This window comes from Puma concolor, chromosome C1 (assembly GCF_028749965.1).
Source record: "Puma concolor isolate L17-30 chromosome C1, mPumCon1.1.hap2, whole genome shotgun sequence".
Lineage (NCBI taxonomy): Eukaryota > Metazoa > Chordata > Mammalia > Carnivora > Felidae > Puma > Puma concolor.
Genome location: NC_141674.1, coordinates 63216076 through 63239166, shown reverse-complemented (window position 1 = coordinate 63239166; position 23091 = coordinate 63216076). Strand labels below are relative to the sequence as shown.

The window sequence follows — 23091 nt, the reverse complement described above, 5'->3', positions numbered from 1 at the left end:
GAAACAGCATATCTGTATCCCTTGGATAAATACTTATTAGTGCAATTGCTGAGTTGTAGGGTAGTTCTATTTTTAATTTTTTGAGGAAACTCCATACTGTTTTCCAGTATGTAGATGCACCAGTTTGCATTCCCACCAGCAGTGCAAAAGAGATCCTCTTTCTCCACAACCTCACCAACATCTGTTGTTACCTGAGTTGTTCATGTTAGCCATTCTGACAGGTGTAAAGTGGTATCTCATTGTGGTTTTGATTTGTATGTCCCTGATGATGAATGATGTTGAGCATTTTTTCATATGTCAGTTGGCCATCTGGATGTCTGCTTTGGAGAATGTCTATTCATGTCTTTTGCCCATTTCTTCACTGGATTATTTGTTTTTTGGGTGTTGAGTTTGATAAGTTCTTTGTGGATTTTGGATACGGACCCTTTATCTGATATGTCGTTTGCAAATACCTTCTCCCATTCCGTCAGTTGCCTTTTAGTTTTGCTGATTGTTTCCTTCGCTGTGCAGAAACTTTTTATTTTGATGATGTCCCAATAGTTCATTTTCGCTTTTGTTTCCCTTGCCTTTGGAGACTTGTTGAGTAAGAAGTTGCTCTGGCCAATGTCAAAGAGGTTTTTGCCTGCTTTCTCCTCAAGGATTTTGATGATTTCCTGTCTTACATTTAGGTCTTTCATCCATTTTGAGTTTATTTTTGTGTATGGTGTAAGAAAGTGGTTCAGGTTCACTTGTCTGCCTGTCGCTGTCCAGTTTTCCCAGCACCACTTGCTGAAGAGACTGTCTTTATTCCGTTGGATATTTTTTCCTGCTTTGTCAAAGATTAGTCATATGTTTGTGGGTCCATTTATGGGTTCTCCATTCTGTTCCATTGATCTGAGTGTCTGTTCTTGTGCCATTGCCATACTGTCTTGATGATTACAGCTTTGTAATACAGCTTGAAGTCCAGGATTGTGATGCCTCCTGCTTTGGTTCTCTTTTTCAAGATTGCTTTGGCTATTCGGGGTCTTTTCTGGTTTCATACAAATTTTAGGATTGTTTGTTCTAGCTCTGTGAAGAATGCCAGTGTTATTTTGAAAGGTATATCAAAAGCATGGAATATTTTCCCTTTGTTTTTGTGTCTTCTTCAATTTCTTTCATAAGCTTTCTATAGTTTTCAGCGTATAGGTTTTTCACCTCTTTGGTTTCCCTGCTTGTGCACACATTCTCTCTCTCCCTCTCCCTCTCTCTCTTAAAAAAAAAGAAACAAAAAAACCCCAAAGACAAAATCTTCTATCCCAGATTTTTAGGCTTTCTATAGTCTGATCCTATGGTATCTATTCAGTTTTTTCCCCCCCTCCTCCTATCCCATTATTTATTATTCCAATCAGGCTGATCTTTTCACCATCCCCACAAACATGCTAATCATATCTACCCTAGGTGACTTCATTCATTGCCACAGGTCTAAGCTTCACCTGTCTAACTTAAAATATTGTGGCTCTAATCTCAACTGAAAGTGACATTTCCTTCCCTGGATCTCATAACACTTTCTTTGTACCCCTCTTATGATATAATGTTCTGCCTTGTATTATAACAATTTTGGTACTTTTCTTATTTCTCTCCCTGCTCATCAGTTAGCTTGCTGAAGACAGAGACCGTTTCACTAAATCTTGTATCCCCTGCAGTGTCTCTTTCAATGCAGAACACGTAACATGTGATCAATAAATAGCTACTGAATTTAACAGAATTCTAATTTCATTCACACAAAATGTTTTTCTTTGCCTTTTGTTTTATTCTAATCTTTCACAAATGTCTCATTTTCTTGAATGAAACCCTTGTGACTCTTCTAGTCTTTGATGAAACCTACTTTCTTAGAAGTCTTATAACACTTAAGGCTGATACCACATAATATGGTTCTTTATTAATTGTTTTATATGGTATGTTCAGTGTTCATGTGTTACAACACAGGGCCTGGTAAATAAAGATTCTTAAGGACTTTTGTTGAATAAATCAATGCATTGATCTTGTCCCACCAATTGTAAGGTCTCTGAGATAGGGACCATGCCTTAAATATCTTCTGTGCCCTTGGATCTCTCAGCATATAATAGGTGCTTTATGAATATTCACTGACTGACTGGCTCTTGGATTTCTGTTGCATGTTTGTCTTTACATTCCTGTTGTTTTGTCCTCAGCAGATGATTCCACTAAAGAGGTCTCTGAGTCCTCAGACCCCATTTCCCCATTTACAGGCAGAGTCAGGTTGCTGACACATGCGTTTGGTGGTGGTGGTGGTTGTTGTTGTTGTTTTGCCATTCTGTTTAGGAATGTTGTCTTTAATTCCAGGACTAAGCCTTCTCAAAGGACAAATCCCTAGAGGAAGCGGGGGGGGGGGGATTGCAAAATACAGATCCCTCGCCAGAATGATTTTACAGAACTTGCTCCTGGGTCTGCTTACACAGTACATGCCAGGGGAAAAAAAACATTCTGTGTGTACCTTGTACGGTTTAAAAATGAGGGTAATATATCACAATCATGATGCAACAATGCATCATGATGTGGCCTAAGATGTATAAAATAACTTCCATCCTAGGGCACCTGGTGACTCAGTTGGTAGGATCTTAAAATATCAATTAAAAATAATGTTTATATAGTATGATAGTGACTTGTATATACCATATAGCCAATGTGGCAGAGACCAACAATATTTCAACCTCTTGAAGGAAAGCCTAATCTACTGAGAGAAAGGGGAGAACTAGATAAGTAAGCATCTCTATTATATTTTGCACCTCACAAGTATGCAATACTTGATGATGGCAGATGGTAGAATGGTTTTGCAGACCAGAAGAGCTCCAAGTTTTGCTACCCTGGATGCAATCTATAATGTTATTATCCAGAACAAAAGGAGGTATGTGTACAGTATGCACAGAATATGGTCCTTAACAACTCTTCCTGGTCTTGCTTCTAGCTGGAGAGAGGGAAAAGGATTGGCAGATGTAACCAAGGCAAAACTGATGTTTCCTTGGACCAAAGATTGAATACAGCATTACACTGGGCAGTAGCCAAGTTGTAGATTTTTCTTTAATATTGTATATGTATTTATTTGCCATTTCATTGGCATATATGCTTAAAAACTTCTTTGTTTTAGATGCAGGTGATCCAAAGACATTTGATCTGAATTTCAAAGGGCCTGTTGCCAAAAGGTAAGCAATTCTTTTCTTGGAAATATATTTCTTGACAAACACAGAAAGCTTATCTTTGGTACCATTTTCTGGTCAATGGAGAAATATGTCTGTTATGAAGGGGAAATGACTTATTTTTTTTGCCTAAATGTCACGTTCTTTATGTAGAGAAAATACAGAGAACAAATCTTTCCATGAGTCATGGATATCCTGTCCTATTCAGCAAATGAACTGCCTTAAATTATTGGACCAGAGAGTGTGTTTTTCAAAAAGAAAAGCCTAAAAATGCTTTATAAGATTTAACCACTTTATAGAGAAGCAAACACATTTGATAGTTGTTTGATGCACCTGTTTACTGTGTGATTCACCGTTGTAAATGCAAAGTTGCTATGCCAACTTCTTCCACACCAGGTATTTGTGCTACGCAGCTTCCCAAAGCAGACAGCTTTCTTGGAGATAACTATTCACCAAGGCATCATGTAAGCTGTAGGATATTTTAGACTGCTCTAGGGAAATATGTACTTGTCTCAACTGGTGCTTCTTTCTCAAAGTTGTATGGCATTTAAAAACTATCCAGTAATTCACAGGCCTCTTTTATTATTACTTTTACCCTCTATTCCCAGGCTTCCTGCTAATCAAAACAGGGGTTTACAGGGTGGAATAGGTAAGAATGAGGAGAAAATTATGCTGTTGGCAGCTGGGTTTTGCTTAGCTTTCACCTTGATTTCTGGCAGTTGTATGTCATAACAGACTGTTAGGTGAAATAGCATGAATAGCACGATCAGCATGCTTGTTGTTTGAGCTGCCAACCATCAGCATGTACGTTAGCGTTTACTGTTACGTGCCTATAGTATTCCGGCTTTAAACAAATGTGTATTCAGTTTATTCTAATTCTGTAAAAAGCCAGGTCATTTGTTTGGGGTTAACTTATTTGAGGGTGCACCAATTCCTTCTTTAGAGTAAGTCTGAAATCTCTTGTTCTTTCCATGGTAACACCATGAATACATTCTGTTGTCCAGTATACAAACAGCCTCATTCAGTATGTAGGTTACTTTTACTGCACTTACATTCATTTTCCAATAACTAATTTGTGCTAATTGAACCTAGCCTATTGGCCTTAAGGGACCACTAGATATAATCCAGATTCAATAGTAGTAGTAGTAGAAGTAGAAGTAGTAGTAGTATATGGTAGTAATAATGAGGATTATAATATAAATTGCTGTCACATTTGGACAGACAAAATACAGATTATAGGTATGCCTTTTCTTCCTTTGTTTTCCATAACATTTATTTATTTTTTTTAAATCTTTTAAAAAATGCATTTATTAATTTACATCCAAGTTAGTTAGCATATGGTGCAACAATGATTTCAGGAGTAGATTTCTTAATGCCCCTTACCCACTTAGAGCCCATCCCCCCTTCCACCACCCCTCCAGCAACCCTCTGTTTGTTCTCTATATTTATGAGTCTCTTCTGTTTTGTCCCCCTCCCTGTTTTTATATTCTTTTTGCTCCCCTTCCCTTATGTTCATCTGTTTTGCATCTTAAAGTCCTCATGTGAGTGACGTCATATGATATTTGTCTTTCTCTGAGTGACTAATTTTGCTTAGCATAATACCCTCCAGTTCCATCCACGTAGGTGTGCCTTTTCTAGCCATAGAGAAGAAAGCGGAATTAAGCCTGGCTGGCTTTAGGTGTGGGGAAGGAGTTGAGATCTGTCTTCATTTATTTAGAATTTAATGATGGAACCAGGTAGTCCAGGTAAAGTCCAAAAAACTGTGATAACCACTGTGAGGAAAGTAATTTATTTTTACTGAGGGCCTTTTGTGATGCCCCAGCACCACAAGGCCTTCAAAGGTGAAATGGTCATTATGTGGGCATACTTCCCCCACTCTTCAATCCAAGAACAGGGGAAAGTGTAAAACCACAGGAGCTTAGTGACAGAAAGACACAGCTGACCCATTTGTAACTTTTCGGGCTGCAGGATTTTATAATGCCCTTCCTGGAAAAACAATTAGAGTGTTTAAAGAGCAAATGAGAAATCCCAAATTCTTCACATTACCTCTGGCAACAGAATGAGCTTTAATAACCTCTTTGCTTACAGATATCACTTCCCTTCTGAAAGATCCAAAGTATTATCAGAGATCCAGGACGATTCTTACACCATTCTCTGCTTGTCAGTCAGCCATCTTCTATACACCTCTCTCAGTTCACAAGAACATCATTTTGTCCCCTTTATTCAACAGAATTTTTTTAAAGGTTGTTTTGCATTGGGTTGAGATTGTGAGCTTGGTAAAAATGAGTGTCTAGCACCCTTAGCAGTACATTAGGCAATGAAAATGAATGCACATAGAAAACAAAGACATTGGGGCGCCTGGGTGGCGCAGTCGGTTAAGCGTCCGACTTCAGCCAGGTCACGATCTCGCGGTCCGGGAGTTCGAGCCCCGCGTCGGGCTCTGGGCTGATGGCTCAGAGCCTGGAGCCTGTTTCCGATTCTGTGTCTCCCTCTCTCTCTGCCCCTCCCCCGTTCACGCTCTGCCTCTCTCTGTCGCAAAAATAAATAAATGTTGAAAAAAAAAATTTTTAAAAAAAAACAAAAAAAAAGAAAACAAAGACATAAGGCTCTTTTATAAGATGCTGCATGAGAAATTCCTCTTGTAATTTAGAACAAATAAATTTTTAATTTAATGGCAAATTAGTATACTTTCTTCCATTATATAAAGAGAACTGTGTAATCCAGCATATTTTTCTTTTGTACTGAATTGTAGAAGGCCCACTGATAAATTCAATTTCAATGCCAGCAACTACATTAGCCTTTGAGTCAAGAATTTCTTTTTGGGAATTTGAATTTCTATTTCTACTTTAATAACTCTCTTGCACCCAGGTGTTTTAAATCATTTCATTTAAGTTTTTTTTTTTTTCTTGGAAAGAGGCAGCATATAGGTAGACAGGTAAATAGAAATAAAAGGCCTACATGTTCCATAATTACCTTTTTCCTCTATACACAAAATAGATGAAGGACATATGACTCATACTAATCAAATTGGTAGGTTTCACAATGCTTAAAATAACTATTATTATAAATGGTAGAAAATCTATCTGAAATGTAATAAGATGCATTTATTTCTACCTGAAGCATTGGGCGGAGGTGGCAAATTCACTAACTCTCAAGATGAGAGAGGAGAAACATTCATTACAGATGTGGTAGAGGGGATTCATTCACATAAAGAAGTTGGACTAAATGACCTCTAAGTCCTTTGCAGTCTTAAAATTTCAAGACTGTGATTCGACTCTTAATGCCAAAGTACAGAAGAGTCCAGCTTCTGGCTTAAGTGACACACATAGAAAGCACTGTACTGATGCCCTCTTGTGAATTCTGAAGTGCCATTATCAAGTAGACATCTCAAGTTATTGTGAGGACACAATGTTGTTTCCTAAATTTATGCACTTCCCATATTGGCTGCCTGTTGAAATAATTGGTGTGCTCTTTGTTATACCAATTATGACACCATTTATTTTTATTTCTCTTAATTTCCTTTCAGATTTTGAGGCTGAGAGTTTTCAAAGGGAGTGCTATGGATATAGGCTTTTTATTTCAAACTATTTTACAAATCAAAATGGTTTGTAGCCTCCTCTCTTCCCTCATATTCTCTCCAGTAGAGGTTTATTGTATAGCACTCTCCTCAAACTGATTTTGAGAAGGTTACCAGTGATCTCAATCTTTCCAAGTGCAGTGGTGGTGACTTTTGTTTTAACCTCACAGCAGCATTTGACAAAGGTGACCACTCTCTACTTTTTTTAAATTTTTTTTTTCAACGTTTATTTATTTTTGGGACAGAGAGAGACAGAGCATGAACGGGGAAGGGGCAGAGAGAGAGGGAGACACAGAATCGGAAACAGGCTCCAGGCTCTGAGCCATCAGCCCAGAGCCTGACGCGGGGCTCGAACTCCCGGACCGCGAGATCGTGACCTGGCTGAAGTCGGACGCTTAACCGACTGCGCCACCCAGGCGCCCCTATCCACTCTCTACTTTTTGAAATGTTCTTTTCTTTTGGCTTCCTTGCCATGATACTCACCTGAAGCTTCTTTCACCTCATTGGCTTCTACTTTTCAGTTTCTTCAATCTTTGTTTGATCTCCAAATGTTGGAATGCCACCGGACTTGGCCTTTTCTTCTCTTTCTTTAGTCTGTTTTTACACTAGGCCAATAATTTTAAATATTATCTGTATGTCAATGACCCTCAAGCTTCTATTGCTACCAGTGACCCTTCCATTGGCCTCCATGTTTCTGTATTTAGCTGCCTACTCAACATTTGTCTTTGGATTCTCAATACTTATTCAAACTTAATTTGGCTCAGCTGAAATCTTGATTCCTACTCCTGCTCCAAAGTTCTAAAACCTCCTGCCTCAGTCTTTTCCATCTCAGAAAATGACACCAGTATCCATCAGGTTACAGATCCTTGGTTTCTTTTTGTTTTTCTCATCTCCCATATTCAGTCCAATAGGAAGTCTTATTGATATAACTCCATAATATGTCACCAAATCAACTGTTTATCCATCTTTCCTTCTACCACCTATACTTTTGCACTGGAATCTAGAATGGTCCTCCTTCTTTCACTCCTGCTTCTCTTAAATCCATTATCCACACAAGACCCTGAGCGAACTTTCAAATCACAGATGAAATTATGCAGCTCTTCTACTTATATATTTTCAATAGGTTCCCATAGCACTTTGATTAAAACTCAAATTTATGGGGCCTTTTGAGAGAGCCCTCTGTGTAACTCACTGACCTTATCCCCTATCACTCTTTCTCTCTTTAACCTCTCATTGTAGCTACACTTGCTTTCTTCCCATTTTTTGAACAGTCTAAATTTGCATCCTCCTTGAGGACTTTGTGTTTGTTATTCCTCTGACTGAAATATTTTGCTCCCAGACTTTTGCATGACTGGCTTCCTCTTATCATCCTGTTCCTAACTGTCATTGCCCCAGATGTCTTAATGACAATCCAGTCCTGCAGCCATACACACTCTCTCTCTCTCTTTTTTTTTTTAGTAGTTTCAGGTTTTAAATTGCAGCTAGTTAACATAGTCACTCTCTGCTACATGAATTAATTGTATTTACTTTATATGTTTTATCACTATTGAAAAACTGCTTTATTCATTTCTTCGCTTATATAATTAATGTCCTGTCTATAGTATCATGTCAGTGAAAATCAAGAACCTCGTATATTTTGTTCATCGCTCTATCCCCTGGACTTACAAATTCCCTGACACATATGCATTTGTTGGATGACTAAATGAACTATCATCCTAGCTTTAAAACTGAAAACATGCTGGAAAGGATAGAAGCTAGTTGGAATGAAGGTAGGGAACCATTTAGAAGACTCCTTCAGTAATCTGCCTGACAAATGATTAAAACCTGGACTAAGGCAATGGCCCTGGGAGAAAAGAAATTTAAGAGGTAATGAAAAGGCAAAACCTTTAAGGCTTTAAGACTGATTGTATGTTGGGTGTTGAAGAGAGAATCTAGCATGACTATGCCCAATAAACAGATGTATTGTGGTTACAATCACCAAAGTAGGGAACACATGAAGAAAAGCAGAGAAATCATGTGTTTAGATTTTGAAATGTTGAGTTGAGGATGCCTATGGCATATCCAGGTAGGAATATTTAGTAGAAAGTAAGAAATACACTTCTGAGGCTCTTTGAAATATTGATATGTTTATTTTAACTAAAAAGGTATCTAAATAAAGAGGGAAGTTTGAAAGAATATTAAAGTAGAATAAAAAATGTAAGTTTTCCCTGATCATCCCTAGAGTAAACTGCAGGTACTTTCTCTGGTGCTTGCAGAGTACTCTGTGTGCTTATAATATTGTGTTGTAGTTGTTTGCTTGGCTAACTCAACTGAACCATGAGTTCTGCTAAGCAGAACTGCACATAGTAGACCTGTGAGTAACAGTTTTGATCATGTTGCACCTCCTACTCAAGTTTCACTAGTGAGTTCCCACTGCCTGAACATTAATATTATATTCACATCTCTACACAGATTTGTCTCAATGTATCTGCCTAAACTACTCTCCCCTCCCCTCCCCTCTTGTTCTCTTCTCTTCTCTTCTCTTCTCTTCTCTTCTCTTCTCTTTTCTTCTCTCTCTCTGTCTGTCTCCCCTGCCACTCTGTCTCTCTAGGGTTTTGAAACCCTTGAATGAGCTTTCTGTTGAACCAAACCAGTCCTGTATACTTCTACAGGGTCTGAAAACTTATTATGTCACTGTCCTGGAAGTACAACAACAACAACAACTCAGGGATGATGGCTGGCACTAACAAAGCTCACAAGAGACTGATGTATAAAACCAGAATGCCAATACAGTAATTTACATTAAGAAATTTAATTGCTGAGCAGACCTGGTCTTCATGTTGACCTGATCATCACATTGCTCCCTTGAGACAAACTGCATGAGAAACTTAATTATCAATAAGTTGCTTGATGAGTATATAGTTAGAACAAGGGAATTGCATGAGTGGGATGTCTAGTGACATCAGGTGCTGGCTGCCTATGGTGTCTATCAACAGAGTGGGATCTTCACATCAGTTTGACTTGGTGCCCTAACCTGGAGAGTGTTTGGAAAGGCAATGCTGTTTGATCGTTATTTGCAATTCTCCTTAGATTTGTTAATAAATTCAGTAAATTTAAAGTTAGGCTTGCTGGACTGGGAAGCTTACAGTATCATTGAAGTGACTACATACGTCTCTGCTTTAATTATGTGTTGATTTCATAGTTTAACTCTTAGAAAGTAGTATTATTTTCTATTCTCTCAAGTTTTGGGGAAGCACCTTACTATTACATAAAGTGGTAGTCTTCCTTGCTTAATGGTCTGACTCAGGATCTACCTCTTCTGACCCTAGTCTCAGAGTGCCTTCCCTCCACTGTCATCCTGCAGCTTGTGCTATGAATGATACATACACTTGCTTTTTAACTTTTGTACTCATGTATTGTTTTGTCATCTGGCTTGTCAGTCTCTTGGACGACAGAGATCTACATTCAGTATAAGTGTAATTAATGATGAGGGCTGGCTCTTCCCTGCCCCGTCCCCCACCTCAATATACCACTGGTTAGAGCACCTACTCCTTGGATGGAATTCTGCTTATAAAGAATAGGGTTATTTCTTTCATAGCTATGCTTATAATGTTAACATTCTTTTAATCTTCATCTTTCAGGTCTGCTTTTCTATGAAAAAAAAATAAGTAAAATAAATAAATTCCATCTCCATGTCCTGAGAAGATAATATATGATCTTTATCACAGGGTTCCAAGTGTAGCAATTTGGACCTTATTTTTTCAGATTTGGATCATAGGTCAAGAAAATGGTCATAACATTTTAATGGCTTTGCTCTAACACAAAATGAATGAGATAAACAGAATAAACTGAACTTTTTACACTGGGACCTATAAATCTCTGACCTGCCTTGATATAGCATTCTGGGATCTGCACTGCATACAGTGTCATGCCTTCTGTGGACACTTCATGAAAACTAATTGAGTTGAAAATTGGTCTGAGGTAGATTTCATAAGCCCTGATAATGCCAATAACTCAGAGAACTCTCATACCATGCTCCTCTTACTGAGAGTTGCATTTAGGAATTTGAACACCCATATTACACTAATGTCATCTGAAGATGGTATAGAATTTGGATAGCTTCTCAGCAAGAGCTTTAAATATGACTTTAAAGTCTTAGAGTTCAAATCTATTAGTAAAGCTTTACTTATGCCTGTATATGGTAACTGTTTTGCCTCAAATGTGATAGCACTATAGCCATTATTCAGCCTGTTTATATTTATTTATAGGTTCTATGTCACTTTGCTTCTTCCCCATCCCTGTTTTCCTTTATTCCTTAAACCAATATTTATAGTACATCTAACTTTATAATAAGAATTATGCTAGTTGGTGATAATATAAAGATAGGATGTCCTTTCCTCAAGGAATTAGATAATAGAAGAAACAGACAACTGAAAAGACTTTAAGGTTCAATGTGGGAAGTACAAGCTGTGGAAGAGAACAAAAGACCTGGCTTTCAGATGTGGATGTCTTACGTGGCTACTATTCCAAAGATTAATATTAATTTATTTTCATTCAACAAATATTTATTGTTCATATATTATTCTCCCAATATCCCCTAGGCATTCAAGATATAGTGATGAGCAAGATAAACAAGGCCTCTGGTTTTTGGAAGGGAAAAGAGACAGGCAGACAACATCTGAAAAATGAATGTGACAGTTTCAGAAAGTGAAAACTGTGAGGAAGAAAACAAAACAGGATGGTGTGATGATAATGCCTAGCTGAGAATGGGGGTGGGCTTTAATTTAGATTTTGTGGCCACAATACACCTCTTAGAGCTGACAATGAAATGAGACTTGAATAATAAGGAGGACCTAGCTGTACAAAGATTGAGAACATAGCACTTCAGACAGAGAAATAGCAAAACATAAAGTGTCTAAGGCAGGAATAAGCTTAGTATGTTCAAAGAGCAGAGTGAAGGCTGGTGTGAGTGCGGTATGATAGAAGGGGGAGAGGTTGGGGAGTGGTTTGGTAGGTGATTCCGGCAAGCACATTACAGTTTGTATGTACAAGTGTGATGGAAAGTCATTGGAGAGTTTTAGAAGAGTGAGTTAATCTAATACATGTTCTTAAAACTCATTTTTACTGCTGTGTGGGGAATGGCTTTTAAGAATCCAAAAGCATCAGCAGGGAGATCAATAGGATGCTTTTGCAGTCATCTAAGTGGAGGAGTCAGTGACTTGGACCATGGTGGTGATAGTGGAGAAGGATAGATGTGAATAGATTCAATATATGTTTTGATAGTAGAGGTGAGAAGTGAGAGAAACAGAGGAGTCTAGGATAACTGCTAGATAGGTAACTGGAACAACTGAGTGGATGATGATCCTCTATACAAAGAATGGAAAGATTAGGGGAGGAGCAAGTTTGCTATTGCAGGACTTCTGTTTTGACTGTGTTAAATTTGAGTTGTAGAATAGATATTCCTATGATGATGTTATATATGACTCTGAAGCTCAGTGAAGAATAAAGTGAGGGCTGGATATTGAGAGTTGACAACATTGAAGGGAACCAGCACAGGAGATAGAAAAAGCACCCAATGGGTTAGCAGAAAAGCAAGGAGAATGAAACATTTAGAAGCTAAATGTAGTATTACAAGAAGAGATGGATGGATGGATGGATGGATGGATGGATGGATGGATGGATGGAGTCAACTGTGTTGATTGCTTTGGGAGGTCAAGTAAGATAAAAAAAGAGGTAACCATTGGATTTGGCAACACAAAAGTCATTAGTGACTTCATTATCTCAATCTCAATGATGTAGTGGGCACTTAAGTCTGACTGGCGAAGCTTAGAGAATGTCAGGTGAAAGCCTGGAGGTAGCCATTAGAGATAACTCTTTCAATAAGTTTTGTTGGAAGATGAGGGGAATCTGGGATCAAAGTAGAGTTTTCTAAAGATAGAAGATACTACAACATGGTAGTGTGTGGTGCTGGAGATGATCCAGGACAGTGATGATGCAAGAGAAAGGGGACATTATAGAAAGAAAATCCTGAAGATGGAATCTAGAACATGATCAGACATTGGCCTTAGGTAGGAACAGAGATTCCTAGTCCATACTGTAAGATGGTAAGCAGGGAATAAGACGTCAATATTTCTGACGATGAGAAGAGGGAGATTCTTACTGCTGGCTTCTAGTTTCTCAGTGAATTATGAGGTAAGGTCATTAGACAGGGATGGGCTAATGGTGGCAGTAGAGGTGGTAGCAGGCCTATGTGCATGAGGATTGAGAGGAAAAAGTATGAAATGATCATTTTGGAAAGTGAGAAGGTGAACATTATAAATTATTAATCCAGAATATATATGTTTTGCATTTCCCATATAGTTTATTTTTCTAGTCTTACAAAGATTTAAGGGTGGACAAACTTTGGTCACTGTTCTGATGGAGCATAATGATTTTTAGACACATAATTAGATACCGAAATTATGTGAACAAGAAGATCCTGAGGTAGCTGGAATTGGATGGCAGTACCTTAGGGTAATTCACATACAAAGAGGATCTTGAACGATATTTTGAAGAAAGGATCATGCTGTCAAAGAGACACCGTTTATGTGATGGCTTAAAGACAGGATAAGCATGTTCCATACCAAGCAGATGTGCTTAGCTAGTGTGGAAAGCAGGGACTATATATAACATATAGGTAAAAAAAAATAGAGAGGCTGGGCATATGTATGAAATATTGGAGAGGAAATATTGGCAGCATTTTTTTTTTGCTATAATGGAGGAGGAAAAAAGAAGAGGTTTAGGTAGATTCTAGATCATGCATTAGTTTTTTCTTTCATTCATAACTCTTATGTGTTATGCACTGTGGGCATACAGAAGTGAATAGGACAGACTACGCTCTCAAAAAACTTAAAATTTAAACTACTAACTTTAATATAAAAATTATCAACTTGCTACACAGAGATTCAGGCATAATTCAGGGCAATAGAGCAAAATGAGTGAAATGAATAATTATTCCCTATTGGAAGGATGAGGAAATATTTCTTGAAGGTATCATTTGAGCTGGACCTTAGAAGAGAAGAATGATTTTGATAGAGAATGAAGAAGAGAAAGACTCATGGAAGCAGGTGTTGCAGATTCAGTTCTCTGGAAGCAGATGCTGAACTGGAGTCTGGGGTGCAAGCTCTTTATTAGGGATCAACACCAGTGAAAAGAAGGGGGAAGGAAGTGGGATTGCACAGAGGGAGATGTCCAACTGCTACCACAAAGCCTCAGTCCACCCAGCAGGGAGCTCTGGAGTGAGTACTGTCCCTCCCAGAGGTCTGGAGTATCTCTGAAATGATCACCCCTTTATGAGCCCACTTGGCTCAGTTCCTGGTTTGCCAGCTGTCCTGGGAGGGCATGACGTGGTGTGAAACAGCTGAGGTGGACTCTGAAGGTCCTGGTGGGCTAGAGGCTATTTATGACCACACGTGCCACAGCCAGGCAGCAAGTCCTTCTTGAAGGGGAATCTGGGTGGTGCATCTCCATGTGGACCACAGCATGTGAGTGCATGGTGTATTCTGTGGCGCTCCAGAGGGGCTGGAACAGAGACTAGGGTGAAACACATCTTGGGAATGAAGCTGAGCAGGTCATTTGGGATTACTGAGAAGTTTAAAAGGCAGGATGAGGATTTGGGACTCTTTTTCCCTTGGGGATTTGTTAAGGGAGTTATGTAGCACTATGTGATTGATCAGGTAATGCTCTGATTTCAGGAGAGGACCCCAAGCAGTGAAGTTAGGGCAGCAGAACCTCTTAGTAGTAAGAGTTGCCATAGAACACAGCTTAATGAATTTGTGTGTGGCAGGGAGGAAGATAGACTGCACACTGTGCCCATTTTCATTTGGGTCTGTTGTTACTTTATAATAGTATCCTTGATGTTTCATTCAACACAGACATTTGACCCTTCACCTTTACTATGATGATAATTAAAATGTTTCTAATAGACCCACAGCTTCTTTTTTTTTTCTAGAAAAGCTAATGTTTACCTTTACTACTATATGTCTATATACCATATGCCCTTTTACCATATACCTGTATCAGAAGAATTTATTGCCACATACTCTTCAAACATTGTTGCAGTCAGGCTGTTTTGCAACTGAATGAATTTGTTTTTCATTTGCTCTCAATCCATCATTGTATACTTTAAGTGTGAATTCTTTTGGCAGGACATTGGGGAAAGAAAATATTTTTCTGTTTAAAAAATTGAATGTACTTGGCATACAGTTGGAGCAGGAGGCCAGTGAGTGGGCAGAGTTGGGAAGCCAATAGGGGTGAAGGCAACAGGCAGCTTCCAAGGGCCTGGGCCCTGGGGTGTGGCACTCACTCTGTGACTGGGCTGGATAATGTGAGATGAAGACTGTGGAGGCAATCTTAGTAGCAGCATCCCATTAGGGTTTTTCTAAGTCATTCAGACACCAGCAGTGTGGAGCCAGGTTACCAAGTCTTAATAGAACCACAGAAAACCAAGGAGTAGAAAGAGCCTATCAGGAGGCAGAAAGTCAAGGCCTAGTAGAATCTTCTCCACTCACTAGTATGTGACCTTAATTACTTTTCTTAATGCAATAACTATGCAAGTTTTTGATGTGAAGGTGATTTTCTAGTTAGATCTGTGACGAAAAATTAGTGAAGAAATGTTATCAAATTTTATCTAGGTATTGGTATTTAACTTAAATCTTTTCCAAACTATGCATTGGCTTTTTGATGATTACTTTGATTGGTTGGTTAAATAAGGAATTGTTGTAGAAAGAGTGTATGCGGAGCTCCTGGGTAGTTCAGTCATTTAAGTGTCAAACTTCAGCTCAAGTCATGACCTCACCACTCCTGAGTTCGGGCCCCGTGTTGGGCTTCGTGCTGACAGCTCAGAGCCTGGAGCCTGCTTCAGATTCTGTCTCCATCCCTCTCTGCCCCTCCCCTGCTCACTCTCTGTGTCTCTCTCTCTCTCAAATATAAAAAATAAAACATAAAAAATATTTGCAAAAAAAAAAAAAAAGAAAGTGTATGCAAATGTCAATGAAGCATTACTTGAAATGCCTTTCTATTTTGGTAATGAAACTATCACTCAGATATGACCCTTCACTTGATATGAGCTTGTCCAAATTCTATATATAGCCTCTCAGAGAAAAAACAAAAGAAAACAAAAAACCCCAAAAAATAAAAAACAAAAAACAAAACAGAACAAAACAAAACAGCTTCTTATTGTGAACCTTATCAACCCAAATGGGCAAAGTCAGGACATGATAAAATTAGACTAAAACTTCCCAACACATGTAATATTGTCATTTTGATTTAAGTTACTTGTTGAAAATTTGTCCAAGATGTCATTGTTTTTCATGATTTACACACATAGATATCACTTTACATGCTCTAGACTTTTGAATTCAGGTCATTATGAGTTTATTTCAACTGGAAGTCTCCTATTTATTTGGTGAAATATCTGCAAGAATTAATTCCTTCATGTTAGTAACATTGTGGCCCTGTGAATTATAGTTTATCTTATGTTTTTTGGTAAATGTCACCTATTCCTCATAGGATGCTCTCTTGTCAGACATAGTAAAAAAAAGAAGCTCAATGCTGAAAATTAAAATAAGTATTGTTTGCTCAAAATTTCAGGTAAAAAAATTAGAGTTGATGGTCTCCATGTGCTTTATTCTTAATGTTTCTTTCTTAAAAATACTCCATTGTAATGTGCATAACATTTTATAGATCCCCCTTGTCCCCCACAGTAAGTACAGAAGAAGTGGAGAAGGTACTATTATTTTACATTTGTGCATTTGGTATCACACTTTGTTTTTTCAGATTTAGGAAACCAAAGGTACAACCACATAAGCCATCTTCTCCATATACATTATCCATAATTTAATTTAATTTTATTCAATAAGAGGGAATGAAACTCCATCTTTTCCTTTCTGGAAGAAGTTTGATTTGCTATCCCATTGCTAACACCTTCCTGCTTAAAACTCTGGCTTTGATATTTGTGCATAATATCTGTGCTGAATTTATAACTTTATTTTATATTCTTGGTTCCCTAATCTATGTTATTATAGTTTTGGTGTGCTATTTATTGACCCTGTGATCTATTTTGGATTAGCAGACCATGTCTACTTCCCTAACCTGATATGCCATCCGTATCATTTACAATTCCATTGGGGATTTAAAACTAACACACATAAACTTTCGAGAGTTGTTAAGTGCTAAACCATGATGGTAATTGTAAGAGCAATAGAATTTCTAGTTATAGAAGAAAAAGCTCAGTTAAGTGATAAAGATGAGATTTAATGTACATGAGAGCTTTTGAATTGAGTCTAAAAGATGGATGACTATTTTGCAAGAAAAGACAAAGTATTCCAAGTTTCAAAAAATCTGTAAAGGCAAAAAGCCTTCATTCAGTATGTGGAATACTATTCTGAACATAGGGCTTCATCTCTGGTAGATGAAGAGTCCAGTTTGCATTAGGAGCTGAGCCCACCTGGTGAAATTTATTTAAATTGAGCTGTACCCTCTTTGAACTAGGCCAGCTTTTTCACTGGATTGGTCATATTGACTAATTATCTTGATATTGGGTAGATATAGTCTCAGCATCCTTAATGAGGAACACAATATTTTCTCTTAATGTCTCTAACTTTTATTGCCTGAGTGTGCTAAAATGTGAGAAGCCCTTTGGCAACAATTGTGATTTGAGAGTTATATTTTAATTCCCTTAAAAATCGGAAGCAGGTATGACACACGCTGAATTGTTTTACACTCCTGGGAATATTCAGAGTAAGATAAGACTATGTTATTTACTAGTTGCAAGAGCCATAGAAAGTGTTCTAAGGAATTTATTCATTTATTTAGTTAGGTAGTACATGTGGGTGAACAATTCAAACAGTACAGAAAAGGCATAGAGTCCCTAGCGCCTCAGAATCCTGCCTCAGAGATAGCAAATATTATAAGTGAATTGTGTAGCATTTCAAATAAATGTATGCGTTTAAAACTATACATTTGCATGTATATACATATGCACATACATATATATCTTGTGTATTCCCCTCCTTATATAAATAACAGCATGCTCTAATAGCTTTCTATACTGTTTTTAACCTTACACTACATCTGGGAAATCAATTCATCAGGACACATAGCAAAGTCATAAGTGTTTGAAGAGAGGTCTTGAAGGAAAATGCATTAGATTCTTAAAATTTTATTATTATCCACATAATTTGAAGAAATAATGTTCTCAATACTCTTCTTGGTCTTCTACTTATATGTAAAGGTCAAATTCACATATTTCTTTTCTTTTTTTTTTTTTTTTTAATTTTTTTTTTCAACTTTTATTTATTTTTGGGACAGAGAGAGACAGAGCATGAACGGGGGAGGGGCAGAGAGAGAGGGAGACACAGAATCGGAAACAGGCTCCAGGCTCTGAGCCATCAGCCCAGAGCCCGACGCGGGGCTCGAACTCAGGGACCGCGAGATCGTGACCTGGCTGAAGTCGGACGCTTAACCGACTGCGCCACCCAGGCGCCCCTCACATATTTCTTTTCTCTTAGTCCTAGTTACTCTCTGGCAGAATCCATTGCTCTTTTGTCTGTGTTCTCTAAATATTTTATACATTATACATACTCCATTTATGACCTTGATTATACTGAGGGTTTTTGCTTGCTTCTTTATCTGTTTTTATCCATGAATAGTTTGTGAGTCCCTTGAAGCTTTTCTTTCTTTCTGGATTCTTATTTCCTAGTATAGAGTCTGGTATATAATAGGTGCTCAATACACGTTTGGCTGATTTTAAAAAAAGCAGGAAGCCCTTAAACTTTACCATTCATAGATTCGATATTTTTGTTTCCTTGTTGTTATCTTTGGCATTTGTCTTGAAATACTTATATCCTAATGATAACTACCTTTTTTTTTTGGCCATGAAGCAGAAAAAGAATTATGGGTAAAAAATAAAACAAAGAAGTCACCTGGAAATATTTATACAATGCATCTTTTATAAAGTTTAATGAGAAAAATAGATGATCCTTTCCATTTTGTATTACAAATTGCTGAGGAAAGGCTGATGTGGCCAAAATAAATATACACCCTCCAGCCTGGAGTAATTACCCAGAGATGTGTTTGCATAATATACATTTCTTGAGCCTACTCTTTGACGTATGCACACATTTGTGTAATGCTCACAAAGATGCTTCATGTCATTACTTTGAAAATCTTCATGTTTGGCTTAGTCAAGCAAAAACTGCTTTAATAGCATCTTAGATTTTGTTACCATGGTATAAGACTACAGAACTGTATTTTCATTCATATAGCACTATGCTCCACTCATTTATATCATCCTCCTTTGCTTGCAATACTTAATGGAACTTTTGGTGTAAATGCAAATCGTTGAGAGAATTATTTTGTATTTGTTCATACTACAGAGCTTGTGGGTCTGCTGTAACTATCCTTACTCAGAGCATGAGCATTTTTCTTCACTTTGCTTTAAAGATCATTTAAGACTCATCTTTAAACTGCCTCATTATGTCTTTCAGAAATACAGTTCTCATATAACAACTAATCAGGAAATTCAAAGTATTTGAAGTATGTTAAGAAAAACAGATGTTTTCTATTTAAAGTACTGCAGATGATTGTTATTTCTTTTTCTAGTCAAAAGACGTTCATATCCACGAAATAAATGTATTGTCTTTAAGTGTGCATCCTTCTGTGTCACAGTGGTGGGAAGTCTTCGCTGCTAGAGTTAAAAATGAAGCTGTTCTGCTTAACTATTCATTTTGCACAGTAGGGAAGCTTGGGTTAGGAAAACATCAGTAAATTTCACTCTTCTTAGCCTGACATGAAAAACAGACAATGCAGTTGTTGGCTGGTTGCTTTGAAATACTAGAGTGCTGAATGAATTCAATCGCCTTTTTTTACCCCAAGTAAACTTAGCTTTTGTAGAAAGACTATATCTTACAAACATAGATGTTAATATGTTAAGCAACTAACTATGAAGCCAAATCTAAAGGAGCAGGAAGAATTAGCTAAACATATTTAGCCATTGAACTCAACTGTAGAATTTAAAAGATTTAGTATCATTTGATACTTTTGTTGACACAGAATCATAATTATCTATTTACTTTAAAAAGAACTTGAGGGTTTATTTGGTTCAGCATTCTGTTTTGGGGTGGGAAACAAAAGACTAGAGAAATGAAAAGGCTTACCCAAGATTGCCTGATGACTTGATGGCAAAGGTGGGGTTTGAATCCAGGTCTCCAGGTTATGAGTCTACAGTCCTTCCTTCTGTATTTCTCTGAGACCATTTTTCAGTAAATCTGTCACATTTCATTTCATGGCATCATTTTGTTTGTTTTTCTTTTTTGATGAGTGGAAATTCAAGCTTAGAGTGCAAGGAAAACCATATCTGTGTGATGGATGGAGGAAGAGGAAATAAACAGGGTAGCAGAAGGGAAGAACTTATGGAGAACAAAAATGCCAACTGGGGAATGTTTTCATGTTTCTGACATTTGTCATATAGCATGTGTCCTCCTATCGCCCCCCCCCCCCCACCATGATTACTTCAGCAAACTTCTATTCCTCAACTCCTTTGGAGAGCTGGATCCACTTTGATGGATATGATTAAAATGCTGAGGATACCCTCTGGGTGGGTGGGGTCGAGAGCCCAGCCTGTCACTTGGAGGACTGCCACACATAGTTATTTGTGGGATTATTTGACTAAGTCTCTTTTCTAAAACTATGAACACTACAAGAGTGAGCCATGAGTCTGCCCGTTCACTTTTAAGTCTTCAGTACCAAGTACATTGCCTGGCATATAGTACACGCAAAATAAATGTGCTGGTGTCTATTAGAACTCAAATATAAGGTGATTCCTTCTTTGAAAAGGGTATGCACCAGACATTTGATCCCCAGAGCAGTTTAATCTCGGGACGTCTCTACAAGGTTTTTATTTCTAACTGCCATTTATAGATGAGGAGCTGAGACTTGGAGGAGAGCAAGTCACTTTCCAAAGGCATGGAACTCATTAGTGGCAAAGCAGGTATATTGAAGGAGCAGCTAGGCTATCTGGCATCAAAAGTTAGTCTTTCATCAGACTAAGAAGATGGTTCTAAAACCATATTTTTCTTGGGGTGCCTGGGTGGCTCAGTTAAGCAGCTGACTTCAGCTCAGATCATGATCTCCCAGTTTGTGAATTCGAGCCCCATGTTGAGCTCTGGGCTAAGAGAGCTCAGAGCCTGGAGCCTGCTTCAGATTCTGTGTCTCCCTCTCCTTCTGCCTCTTCCCTGCTTGTGCTCTGTTTATCTCTATCAAAAAATGAATAAATGTTAAAAAAATTAAAAAGACCCATGTATTTCTCAAAAATACCCCAAATTTCTATTTTTTTCTGGTTGTTGAATACTTCTGGAGTCTTAAGAATATTTCCCAATGACTGAGTGATTTCTCAATTATTTTATTTAGAAGGATTAAGTGACATTTGGAGAAGACACACAAGCAAGTAACAGAAAGCTACTTTGGGATTGCTATCGAGATCGCCTGGTGAAATGAGATTTTAAAAAGAGAGTGGGCAAGAATATAGATTTGTTACTTTTGGCCATATGAAATATTGGATGTTATTGTAAAAATGCTCTATTAAAGATCAATTTTAAAGTAGTACCGTAAGTAGTTACAATGTGGAGACTGCAAATGGGAAATTTGGAATTAAATTTCCTGTGGAAGTATCACCAATAGATTAAAAAACTTTGTATCTCAGACAATTTAGAGGTCTAAATGACTAGACTATGTGACTAAGAAATCCAGTGATGACAAAGACATGGAGGTTGAAGATGAATCAAATGATTTTTTGGTGAAATTTAAAAAGAAAAACTCATTAATATCAAATCAATATATAATTTATATTTATTTAATGCGCAATTTTACAAGTGCATGTGTAAAACTTTTAAATCAAATATACAAGTTGATCTTTAATTATTTTATCAACTTCACTGTATTTTGATTGATCCCTCCCCTCCATTTTTAATTTTCTCACTGGGAAGATAGGACCTTGTCATACATTTGGGGCTGTAATATGAGTTATATAATATTGTTTCTGTCTGTTTTTTTCCCTTCAAATAATCCAATTATCAAAGTAGTATTTGTAGCAAGAAAGGATTTGTTAGTTGTTAAAATGATAAATTGGAAAAAAGTAAACTTGTTGAGAATGGAGCATGAATTCACTAGAGACAAAATGCCAATAAATAAAGGCATATGACTTTTTTTCATTACAGTTGAGATATCTATAATTATATATAGATAGAAATTTCTGAGAAATAAATGCTTTTTCTGATATCATAAAGATATAAATAATCAACGTATTATAAAATATAAAATTCTAATTTGCATTTTCTCCTATATATTTATGGTAAAAATTCACATTTCTTTGCTTTTTGCCTTACTGTAGCAATACAACAATGGTAAATAAGCATACTCACTTAGAATCCCAGCCTGATTTTCTGAAACAAGGTCATGTATCATTAGCTTATTTGTGCTGCCCCAACCTTTTACCAGAAGGCTCTTAAGGGATTTGTGAATTAAATCTCTGAGTGCATTTGAAAAGCTTGCTTGGTAATTGGACAGAAAGAGACCCTTAAGAATAAGGTCATCTAACCAAAACTATTATTTAGGTCACATACCTCTTAATATTAAACAGTTAGGAAGACACACATATAATTAAATGATCCATACTATTTAATGAACATCTCTTTGTCATTCAAAATATTGCTCCCATTAGGGAAAGGTGGCAACTATTAATATTCAGCCCTTTAGGCTATAATGAATTTATATCCTTAGGCTTAGAGAATGGATTTAACCTTCCTCACCTTACAAGAAAAACTGTGTACATTTTTTTTGGCTTTTTCTTTGGTTATGTTAAACCTGCTCGGAGCACAGAGCATAGGTATTTCTTTCCATACAAATTAATGTCATGTTGTATTCAGTCTCTAAAGACTTATCACATAATTTTGATATTTGCTACAGGGCAAATGAATGATAAAATCACGCTTTTAAAATATCTTTCATTTATAGGTTTTGTGTAAAGAATTCCCTTGTGTTTTCTTGTTCATTTCTCTATGAATTTCTTTGATTGCTCTTATGTTTTTTTCTGCTGCTAGTCAGATATAGCTTGATAGCATTCTCTATTATTTTTTCAAAGCTGTATTTCTTTTGGAGGCTGCTGGTAGGTAACTAAATTTAAGTATAAGCCTTAATGTAAATTCTATTCCACTTGAGATTTATATGCCATACATTCTTGACTTTCCAGCATATTTGAATTACAAATAGTTAACTTTCTTTTTCTGTTTATAAGTAATCATCTTCTCTTTATGCTTCTATTTACACATG

The 23091-nt window shown here is 37.2% G+C and overlaps 1 protein-coding gene across 8 annotated transcripts in view; it reads left to right on the top strand.

Moving 5' to 3' along the window:
- SLC44A5 (solute carrier family 44 member 5) overlaps positions 1-23091 on the top strand; it is a 385583-nt gene that overhangs the window by 224356 nt on the left and 138136 nt on the right. For all 8 annotated transcript variants that reach the window (XM_086717311.1, XM_086717313.1, XM_086717310.1 and 5 more), the window contains one exon: positions 3122-3176. In XM_086717311.1, the coding sequence (XP_086573437.1) occupies positions 3122-3176 (55 nt within the window). The remainder of the gene's footprint in view (positions 1-3121; positions 3177-23091) is intronic.